Raw genomic sequence first — 11,858 nt, forward strand, 5'->3', positions numbered from 1 at the left:
GAAACGAGATGCAACAACAAATGCGAAAGGTTTATGTCCAGATGGCAAACACCAAAAGCAGAAGCAGTGGATGCGCTAGTAGCTCCGTGGAGGTTCCACACAGCTTATGTGTTTCCTCCAGTTCCAGTAATTCAGCGTCTACTACAGAGACTGATACAGGAAGATGTGACTCTAATAGCAGTAATACCGTTCTGGCCGAGAAGACCATGGTTTCCACTATTGTGGCAATTGCAACAAGGGGAACCACTACTCTTACCAATAGTACCGAACCTGCTGTCACAAGGACCGATATTTCACCCCAACCCAGCCATCTTAAAATTAGCAGTATGGAAATTGAGGAGGAAGTTAGAGTCGTTAAGATGCTCGACAGAGGTAATCCAGACCATTCTGGAAGGAAACCAACTACAAATGCGTCATACGAAAGAGTTTGGTCGAAATTTGAAGACTTCTCAGCACATCAGAAGATAGACCCTCTTAAACCACAAGTAACTGATACCTTACTTTTCCGCCAAACAGGACTAGATAAGGGCTTAGGATACAATACACTCAAGGTACAAGTAACAGCACTGTCAGCTCTAACGGATCAGAGGTGGGCATTACATCATTTAGTGATCCAATTCCTCAGGGGAGTGATTAAGCAAAAACCACCGATCAAGACTTTCTTTCCGAAATGGGATTTGCCTTTAGTATTAGAGACTTTATCTAAAACTCCATATCATCCTTCAGAAAAATGCTCTCTTACACTTCTAACTCAAAAGCAGTGTTTTTGGTAGCTATAACATCCGCCAGAAGGGTGTCCGAATTACAAGCATTAGGCTGCCAGGAACCTTCATTGACATTCTATACAGATAGAGTTGTGCTTAGACCAATACAGCATTTTGTTCCTAAAGTGGCCTCTATCTATCACTTCAATCAAGAGTGGACGTTAGCAACCCTCTTTGACGAATCCAACCCAATACCCCATCCTCTAGATGTGGGAAATGTACTCAAGACCTATATTGAAAAAACAAGGACTTACGGAAAATGGACAGATTGTTTGTTATACCGACAGGATATAGGTCAGCCTGCTTCATCACGGACTATAGCAAACTGGCTAATGAACACTATTCAGAATTCATACAAAACTAACAACCTAGTACCTCCGCAACAGGTAACAGCGCACTCTACAAGAGGCATGGCAGCTTCTTGGGCTGCATTCTGCAAAGTTTCTCCCGAGAAAATATGTCATGTGGCCAATTGGTCGTCCTTAACCTCCCTGGCGGTTAATTTTTTTTTGCAAATGGGCAAAAATCCTTTTTTTTTTAATTTTTTTTTTTTTTTTGGTTTCAAGTAAAGCTACCAGAGTGGTAGCTACATGAAACTCCACTAGAGGGCGCATGTGTCCCTCTAGTGCGATCGTCGCGGCATCAATAGCAAACAGGGGAACGCGTATATAACGCGCTCCCGTTTGGCTTCTCCTGTCGCCATGGTGACGATCGGAATGACGTCATGGACGTCAGCCGACGTCCTGACGTCAGGCACACCAGATCCAGCCCATAGCGCTGCCTGGAACTCATTGGTCCGGGCAGTGCAGGGCTCTGGCGGGGCCCTCTTCCGCCGATGCGTGCGGACGATCGCCGCAGAGCGGCGGCGATCAATTTGTGCGCACAGCACTTTGAATGGTGAAAATCGCTGGTGGCTGAGATCTCCCCCTGCGCGGCATAGCCCGAGCTCAGCTTGGGCTTACCGCCAGGGAGGTTAAATACTTTTAAGGTAGCCATACACTGGTCGATTTGCCATTAGATCGACCAGCTGACAGATCCCTATCTGATCGAATCTGATCAGAGGGATCGTATGGCTGCCTTTACTGCAAACAGATTGTGAATCGATTTCAGCCTGAAACCGATCACAATCTGTGGAGCCGCCGCTGCCGCCTGTCCCCCCCCCCCGCGCATACATTAGCTGACGCTGGCTCCCGGGCATCTTCTCCGCATCTTCTCCACGCTGCACCCGCTCCATCCCGGCGCTTCCTGTGTCACTCCGTGACCAGGAAGTTCAAATAGAGCGCCCTCTATTTGAACTTCCTGATCACTGCAGTGACAGGAAGCGCCGGGATGGAGCGGGTGCAGCGCGGAGAAGACGCCCGGGAGCCAGCGTCAGGTAATGTATACCTGATCGGATCGGCCGCCGCTAGCGACGCGCTCCCTACCCGCGGGCGATCGAGGGTAATTTCCCGCCCGGCGCGATCGACGGACCGATCCGATTTCGGGAGGAAATCGGATCGGCGGGTGCGTTTAGCGCGAACGATTGGCAGCAGATTCCATCCCAGGATCGAATCTGCTGTCGAAACGGCCACGAATCGGGCCAGTGTATGGCCACCTTTATGAGACATTACAGAGTTGACCCTGCGGCCAACTCTACATTACAATTTGGGTCCAGTGTGTTAACTGCTAATTTGAGTTAATTAAACTTTCTTTTCAGCATCACACTCATCCCTCCCTGTGTTTTTATTGCTAGTTATCTCCCGACTGTGCTGCCATGGAAACATATGGAATACGGAAAATTGGATACTTACCTGACGGTAATTTTCCTTTCCAGATGTGTCAATGGCAGCACAGGGCTCCCTCCCTAGATTCGGTGATCCGAGTCAAAGATACAAGGGGGGGGAGCTAAAGGGAGAAATTTATAGGATGGTCCTACAGGGGTCAAGTGGGTGGGACTTAACCCGACTGTGCTGCCATGGACACATCTGGAAAGGAAAATTACCATCAGGTAAGTATCCAATTTTCCGTAATATCATCACAGAGCCCTTACATCAGTGGACCTGATGGGAGACTTCACAAGCAAGTCCAGTAATCAAGGATTGCTTTAACAGTGTACATAATCATTGTCTTTCTGTAAACTAAATACAGATTCATTTGATCAGTACCTATCAAGATCTTGCTTACCTTTGAAAGGCGTATCTCTTTCATTACATATTTCTGATCAGTGACTTGGTAAGAAACTAAAAGTGCTTTACCAAACGATCCTTCTCCAATTACACTGAGAATCTTGTAGTGTTCCATTGCTGATGACAAAAAATATATTGTTATATTATACATATATAGTGCTGCACTACCCTAATCATTTATAACAATCATCAACTGAATGTACTGACACAGATCTATATACCACTGAAGAGATTAATTGGAGGGCTTTCCCAATCAAATAGATCTTTATGGTGCAGTTTGTGGTTTGTATTTTTCTGATTGCAGCATGGAGTTGGAAAGCATTTTACTTGCCTTTTAAAGGGCAACAGAAAGTGAGAGGGATATGCAGGCTGCCATACTTATTTCCTTTTAAACAATACCAGTTGCCTGGCAGTCCTGCTGGTCTATTTGGCTGCAGTGGTGTCTGAATTACACCAGAAACAAGCATGAAGCTAATCTTGTCAGATCTGACAATGTCAGAAACATCTGCGGAAGAGGATCAGCAGAACTACCAGGCAACTTGCATTGCTTAACTGCTTGCGGCGGCAGCCCCAGGACCGCCTAATGCCGTTCGCGCGTAAAGTCCTTGGGGCTCGCAGTGCAGGAGATTGTGCGCAGGCTGCACGTGCATCTCCTGTTAGTGGGCAGAGCGGAGCTCCGCCTTCAGTCTCTGAGCAGCCATTGCCACTCGGGAGACTGTTAGACGGCGATATACACTGTACAGCGCTGCGATCTGCAGCAGCGCTGTACTGGGGACAACCGTGTGACACGGCTGTCCCCCTGGGACATTAGAAAGCAATCGGCTCTCATAGGCTGAAGCCTATGACAGCAGATCGCCGTGATTGGCCAGCTGCGTGGAGGGGGGAGGGAGGGAATAAAAATTAATAAATAAATAGGCAAAAATAGGCCCCCCACCTCCGCGCCTTTTTAATGCAGCAAAAGTCACGGTTTTAATAAATGCGAATGAGCAGCCCCAAGAACAACTGACATGAGAGGGATATGGAGGCTGACATATTTGTATCCTTTTAAACAATGCATATTGCCTGGCTGTCCTGCTGAGCCTCTGTCTCTAATAATCTTACGGTGCCCATACATTAGAACGAGTATGGGCAGATTCGACCAAGAGACAAATTTATCTCTAATCTGCCCATACATTACAGGCCGATTCCCATCCCATTTTAGCATGAAATCATCAGGGAATCGGCTGAGCCACCGCGTTCCCCTCCCCCCCCCCCGCAATGTATAAATGTATGTAGTGTAGTGCATTTATACATTACTTGTCCGGTGTCGGTCTCCACGCGGTGACCGTCCATCTCGCTGGGTAAGCCGCATACACGCTAACGGCGCATAGCGTCTGACGTCAGACGCTATGCGCCGCCGGCGTGTATGCGGAACCCGGAGATGGCCGGTCACCGCGTGGAGACCGACACCGGACAGGTAATGTATAAATACACTACACTACATACATTTATACATTGCAGCGGCGGGGGTTTCATCGTCTCGTCGCTAGTTCGCAAATTGGCCGCCGTACCGCCGCGTACCTGACCAACCAACCTCGGCCAAAAATTTTCCAGCGTGCACAATCAACTGTGCGGCCAATTTCTGTCCCGAAATTGGTCGCTTTGTCAGTGAGGCATGCACTTGGCAGCACCTGTTTTCAACCAATTTGATTATAATAATCGAATTGGATGGTCAATTGGTTGGTTGGTCGCCTAGTGTATGGCTTCCTTTAGCTATAGACCCTGAACAAGCATGCCGATCAGGTGCTCTGACCGAAGTATGACTAGATTAGGCTGCATGCTTGTTTCAGGTACGAGATTAAGGTAGTACTGCAGCCAAACAGATCAGCAGGACTGCCAGGCAACAGGTATTGAAATCAATATGGCAGCATCCCTAAAACTCTCACTTCAGGAGTACTTTAAATGAACTGGAGTTCTCTGCATTGTCCAACAAGCAGGCAAGACACCACGCAGCATCCTGGCTACTCAGCAAAGCAGTGATTTAGTTGTACAGTAATAGACAAAGCAATTTACAAAATGACAAATTTGGAACTGCACTTTAGTATGCATTGCAGTGACTTCAGAATAAAAGGTGAATGGATTTGAACATAAACATATGAAATGTTTTGTGTGATGATGAGGTCTATGGGGTGGACAGATGTACACAAAACACAATGAATATATCAGAGGCAGTAAATGAACACAGCAGTTCATACCGGGGCGTGAGTGCATCGGCGATCAGCAGCTGTACGAAGAAGTGTGTCTTGCAGACTGCTCTGTTGTGTGGCTACTGTTTTCAGTCACAATGCATGGCTGTATGTAATGTAATCACAGTGCTGCTCTAGTCTGCACGGCTACTATCAGAGATTCCTACTTCCTGGGTGTGATGATCTGCTGCTGCTTTCTGTCTTCCTGTGTGTGTGTGGCTGGCATCTCCTCCCTCCAGCTCCTATAGGCCACTGGTGACAGCTATTAGCATAGCTTCCAGTCACTCCCACCAGAGCTGCTACTGAGAATGTGTTTCTAGATTTATGGATTGCCACACTGTTCAATTGTTCAACCACACAGACTGACTTCAGAACATTCTTCTTAACTGACAAAACAAACTATTTGAATGTCTTTGGTATCAGAAATCAAAGAGGTTGCAAACTGAACCATGCATTGATAAATATTATTATTTATTTATTGTTATTGCCACATAACAGCAACCCTGTGCTCAATCCACTGGCTACCGATAAGATGAAGAATTTTGTTTAACCACTTCAGTACCAGCACCCTCTGCCCCCTTAAGGACCAGAGGGTGCTGGTACAGTAAACCGCCGCTTCCCGACGAATCGCTGCTAAAATCCGCCGCTCCCGCCGGTCACGGTGCTCTGTCCCCGCCGCAGGCTGCTCTCTCTGCCGTCGCTATGACGGCAGAGCGCTGTGCGCCACTCAGGAGCCGCTTTCATTGGCTCCTCAACCTGTCACTCAATGTAAGCCAATGGGAACGGCTTACAGGAATGACAGGGCCAGGAGCCAATGAAAACGGCTTCCGCCCGGCTCACAGTGCTCTGCCATCATAGAGGCGGCAGGGCAGCACATTGCAGCGGGGACGGGCGGGGGCGCGCGGTGAATGGGACGTAGAGTTTACGTCCGGTCAGAACCGCAGAGCCCCCTGCCTGCCGTAGATTTAAACTGCGTCGGTCCGCAGGTAGTTAAGATTGGCTTACTGACATTCAACAGGGCACAATCTGGGCCCTGGATACCTGAAGGACTTGTTGCAACTGCATCACACCCCCCACAATCTTAGATCACCCCCAGAGTCCACCTCAAAACCTTTGGAGACAGAGCCTTTTGTCATGCTGCCCCAACACTTTGGAACTCCCTGCCACACCCAATCAGGACAGCTCTATCCCTGGAAGAATTTAAGTCTAAATTGAAAATCCACCTCTTCAGTCTGGCATTCATGAACACCTGACTATCTCCTCTGTGCAACCCTGTATTGATCTGAAACACAACTATGCGCTTTGAGTCCTATGGGAGAAAAGCGCTTTACAAATGTTATTGTATTATATTGTATTATACTACTATATAATTGTTTGTGTAAACAAGGAGTCTTATTTCAGCTGACAACCTCTCTCCCCATTTACATGTTCTGTTTCACTTAAAACTAATGGGAACCGGGTTTAGGGGGAAAAAAAGTCAGATACTCACCTAAGGAGAGGGAGGCTCTGGGTCCCATAGAGCACTCCCTCTCCTCTCCCGGTCCCCGCTATTCCGCTGGCTCCCTCGTAGCGGTATTCGACCATTTCGGTCAAATACTGCTGGCTCCCGGCCGAAGGGAGGCTTCGGAGATGCTTCGGGAGCTCGAGTGCTGCCGAAGACTGCCGCGATAACACTGCGCATGCGTGCGCGTCCTCTATGACGCGTTCGTGTGTGCGCCGCCTGTCTTCAGGAGGACTCGGCTCCCGAAGACTTCCGAAGTTCCCTCGGCGTGGGACGAGAACGGAGGAGCCAGCGCAGCACCGGGGCCACCGGGAGAGGAGAGGGATGGCTCAATAGGACCGAGCCTTCCCTCTCCTTAGGTGAGTATCTGCCTTTTTTTTTTTTTTTTTAAATACCGGGTTACATTAGCTTTAAAGTGGATCCGAGATTTAAAATTTTACTCATTGCATAGTTGTGTTCCTTACATATAGTTTATAGGGCATTCCTCAAGCCAAATACTTTTTTTGTGTTTTAATACTCTAATTCCCTATAAACTAAACAAGCCTCACCCACCGCTCAAAGTGCCTTGGCACTCCATGTACAAAAGGGATTATGGGAGCTCAGTCTGGGCAGGAGGAGGAGGTTACTAGCCAGAGATTGCAGAGGCAGAGGGGAGGAGGGAGCAGGAGAGGGGAGTGAGCTGAGGGCTGGAGATGCAGTTGCAGATTGCCTGTGTGTAATGTGACAAACAAAACATGGCCTCTGTCATTGTATCTCAGGAATAAATAAACATGAAACTGTTGAAGCTGTCTGCAGCTAGATTTGCTGTATAAACTATCTAAACTGTAGATAAGATATATAGACAAGTTACTTGTCATAGTTAGTTTTTCATCTCGGATGCAGGAACTGTCGCGAAAATCTTAAAATTTAAAACACATACAAATAAGAAAGTACATTTCTCCCAAAGTAAAATGAGCCATAATAAATTCATTTTCTCCTATGTTGCTGTCACTTACAGTAGGCAGTAGAAATCTGTCATTACCGTCAGGTTTTGAGCTAGTCCATCTCTTCATGGGGGATTCTCAGTATGGCCTTTATTCTTTATAAAGACATTCTCTAAAAATGATGAATACAAAGATGCTGGCCAGCCTCCCTGCTCACTACACACTATTTTGGCAGTTGGATGGAGCAACTACCGTTCACCAAGTGCTTTTAAAAATAAAGAAAACCCTGAGAACCCCCTATGAGAAAATGGGCTAGTTCAAATTCTGTTGGTAATGTCAGATTTCTACTTCCTGCTGTGACAGCAGCATAGGAGAAAAGTAATTTATGGCTCATTTTACTCTGGGAGAAATGTACTTCTTATTTGTATGTGTTTTCAATTTTAAGATTTTCGCAACAGTTCCTCTTTAAGGCATGTATTCATGATATAAGCAATATCACTGCAGCATGGACGTAACAAAAGGGGATGCAGCCCCTGCTCCCGCGGAGGGGGGGGGGGAGGGGGGTGCGGGGGGCGCTTGTGGCTGTTTTTTTCGGGGGCTGGAGGGGTCGCAGCATGAGGGGAAAGCTATGACCACACTCAGCGGGGAGAGGGGACGGTCCCCCCCTCCCTCACCTCGGGCTTTCCCCTCTGCGCTCCCCTCCAGCTTCAATAGCTATATATGTGCAGCGGAGCGGCGGGCAGCGGCAGACAAACATACCTTCCATACATTGCTAACACGGTACAATACCCTATTGCTACTACTAATGCAATTAAATCTTCGCAGGTCACAAGTAGGTGTGTGACACAGTTCCATCATGCTTCACATCTGAGGTATCAGGACAATAAAAGTGAATCCTTCTTTATATAAAAGGGATTTTCAATCTTTAATTGCGTAAAGTCATCCTCCAGATAGAATCGGTGTAAGATTGATGATATAAAATGATAAAAAAAACAGCAGTGCTTAGTGTAGACTGCTTTATTGAGGATAAATGAACCATAAAAAGAGTACTCACATACGGGGCCCAAAGTTATGGGTACCCCAAATTAAAATAGCATGTGTATACTGGCCAGTGGTAGTAACAAGAATATGAGGTGTCACTTGTCTCCTTCCAGACTGGTTTCGCAAACTTGCGTCTTCAGTGGATATTATAAGGAGAGCGAGCGAGTGACTTTAGGACCCGTATGTGAGTGCTCGTTTTATGTCTCTATGCAGTGCAGTTTCTAGGCTAAAATGCACCCAGGGCGAGGGTGTAAAAATTGCCCCCCCCCCCCCCCCCCGCAGCAAGGTATGGGTGCCCGCAGTATAGGTTAGCCAGGTATAGTTGCACTCAGTATAGATTCCCCCAGAATAGGTACCCCAGTATAGGTAGCCAGCTATAGGTCCCCCCAGTATAGGTAGCCAGGCATAGGTGAGCCAGTATAGTTGCCTCCGGTATAGGTTAGCCAGGTAGGTGCCTCCAGTATAGGTAGCCAGTATAGTTGCCCCCAGTATAGGTTAGATAGGCAGGCATCCCCGGTATAAATTAGATAGGTAGTAGGTGCCCCCAGTACAGGTTAGCTAGGTGGGTGCCTCTAATATAGGTAGCCAGAATAGTTGCCCCCCAGCATAGGTTAGATAGGTAGATGCCTCCAGTATAGGTTAGTTAGGTAGGTGCCTCCAATATAGGTAGCCAGTATAGTTGTCACCTGTATAGGCTAGCTAGGTAGGTAGATGCCCCCAATACAGGTTAGATAAGTTAATGCTCCCACTATAGGTTAGATAGGTAGCTGCCCCCCAGTATAGGTTAGATAGGTAGGTTCCCCCCTGTATAGGTTAGATTAGGTAGCTGCCCCCTCAGTATAGGTTAGATTAGGTAGCTGCCCCCAGGTTAGATAGGTAGCTGCCCCCCAGTATAGGTTAGATTAGGTAGGTGCCCCCCAGTATAAGTTAGATTAGGTAGGTGCCCCCCAGTATAGGTTAGATTAGGTAGGTGCCCCCCAGTATAAGTTAGATTAGGTAGGTGCCCCCCAGTATAGGTTAGATTAGGTAGGTGCTCCCCAGTATAGGTTAGATAGGTAGCTGCCCCTCAGTATAGGTTAGATAGGTAGGTGCCCCCCAGGATAGGTTAGATAGGTGGCTGCCCCAGTATAGGTTAGATTAGGTAGGTGCCCCCCAGTATAGGTTAGATTAGGTAGGTGCCCCGCATGATGGAGGGGGAAGCCGCAGCCGCGGGGAGGGCAGCCCGACCTCTCCCTCCCTTCCACTCCCCGGGCCACCCTCCGTGCGATCTCCCCTCGGACTGCAGAGTAATGCAGCAGGGAAGCGCTATACAAAACTACTCACCTCCCTGGTTCCGATCGCTGCCCTCTCACCGCCAGTCTCCTCTCTCTGCATAGACGCTGATACACACACACGCTGCTTCCTGTTTAGCCGGAAGCAGCGTGTGTATCAGCGTCTATGGAGAGATGAGACTGGCGGTGAGAGAGCAGCGATCGGAACCAGGGAGGTGATTAGTTTTCTATAGCGCTTCCCTGCTGCATTACTCTGCAGTCCGAGGGAAGATCGCACGGAGGGCGGCCCGGGGAGTGGAAGGGAGGGAGAGGTCGGGCTGCCCTCCCCGCGGCTCCCCCCTCCATCACAGCGCCCCCCTCACAGCAGCGCTCAGGGCGGCGGCACGGGCGTAGAAACGGCCCTGTGTCTATGGTTCATTAATTTATCCTCAATAAAATGGTCTTACGATGTTATCTGGAGGATGACTTCAAGCAGTTAAAGATTGGAACGGTTCTGTGACCACTGGGTGCCTCATGCTATGTATACAACCTTATAACACGGGTTGTTATTGGCTGGTAAGCCTTTTTCCTTTTGGGTGCTGGGATTCACTTTTATTGACCTCAGATGTGAAGCACGGTGGAACTGTATCATATACCTACATGTGGCCTGCGCTGATTCAATGACACAATTCTATGGGCCTGTTCACAGTAACGGATAGCCTTATTCTAACTTGCTGCATGGAGGCTTTGTATTAAGTCTATGGCTAGTCTCTATTGCAGGTCACAACCATTACAATGCCCGAGTTATGCAACTGTCCCCTGTGAGGGCCCTTTCACACTGGCGCTGAGCGTCGCTGCAATTTACCACACTGCTACTGCAGGGCAATGAAAGTCTATGGGTGCTTTCATATTATCATGTTCCCGGAAGTGCTCATTTAGACACTTCCATAACTACGTTGTCACGTGCCTAGTTCTCTGCCTGCACAGTACAGCCCGGACGACGTCAGTGCCACTCCGTGAGCCGCACGCTGGAACGCAGTAAGATGCTGACCTGGCGAGGTAGACATCTGCACCGGAGGGGACCGGGAGCCACCGGAGCTGCTGCCAGGGCACAGGACTGTTGGCAGGGGCTGGAGGAAGCCTGAGGTAAGCAGATTTGTTATTTGTAGTGTGCTCAAACCTTACCTTTAAATGTTTGCAGTATATGTCAGTATGTCCCAAAACGTTGTGCTGGGCGTTATGCCGTGTAACTACATTGACTTGGGCTTTATGCTGTGTAACTGCATCTTGAAAGAATACAAGTGGAGAGTGGATATTTACTCTGAAAAGAGTTGAATCATATTTGGTATGGTATATTATTGGAGAATAAGAAAGCTGTCACTGCTTGACTCCCTTTTAAAAATGCAACTTTATTTGAGGCTGTGCTGATCTTGTCCCTCTAACATTTTCTCTAATTACTAACCCGAAAAACCTTGCAGATCAGGTGTTCTAATTTCATCAGTTGCATGTTTGTTCCAGGAATTTTGAAACTGCTAAAGTAAAATGTTCAGCATGACAAGCAGTTAATTCTTCATGCTCATCCGATTCTCTGTGGCCAACACTTACTAACAGCACAATCCTGCTACAGTACAGTGTATGTCACCCATGTGGTTTCCATCCCTACTTTTATAGTTATCCATCTATGCCTGGATATGAGTATTGTCACTGATACAGTAAGAGATTTGATTATATCTAATTTGGCCTCTATGATCCAGTCACTGACCCATGAAACACATCAGGAAACTTGCCATTTCTTACCAATCTTGATAAAGGAGGTCTAGTCCCACAACTTACCATATACTTTACAGATCTAGAACTCCCTCTCTAAACACATCCACCCACATAACATGGAAACTCACCTATTCAGGCAAGCACACTCTCTTTTAAGACACTTTGACCACCACTTTACCATCTCATACACAGTTTCCGTTCGCCTGCTGTCCTATCCCT

The 11,858-nt window shown here is 47.7% G+C and overlaps 1 protein-coding gene across 1 annotated transcript in view; it reads right to left on the reverse strand.

Annotated features, from left to right (window-relative positions):
* The window catches only part of LOC137543990 (serine/threonine-protein kinase Nek3-like), a 46,191-nt gene extending 40,845 nt beyond the window's left edge, over positions 1–5,346 (reverse strand). Inside the window, exons 1-2 of the mRNA XM_068265047.1 lie at positions 5,164–5,346; positions 2,928–3,046 (exon numbers count right to left, since the gene is read on the reverse strand). Of these exons, the coding sequence (XP_068121148.1) occupies positions 2,928–3,046; positions 5,164–5,179 (135 nt within the window). The 5' untranslated portion in view covers positions 5,180–5,346. The remainder of the gene's footprint in view (positions 1–2,927; positions 3,047–5,163) is intronic.
* Between the last annotated feature and the right edge of the window lie 6,512 nt (positions 5,347–11,858).

The sequence above is a fragment of the Hyperolius riggenbachi genome, chromosome 2 (genome assembly GCF_040937935.1).
Source record: "Hyperolius riggenbachi isolate aHypRig1 chromosome 2, aHypRig1.pri, whole genome shotgun sequence".
NCBI lineage: Eukaryota > Metazoa > Chordata > Amphibia > Anura > Hyperoliidae > Hyperolius > Hyperolius riggenbachi.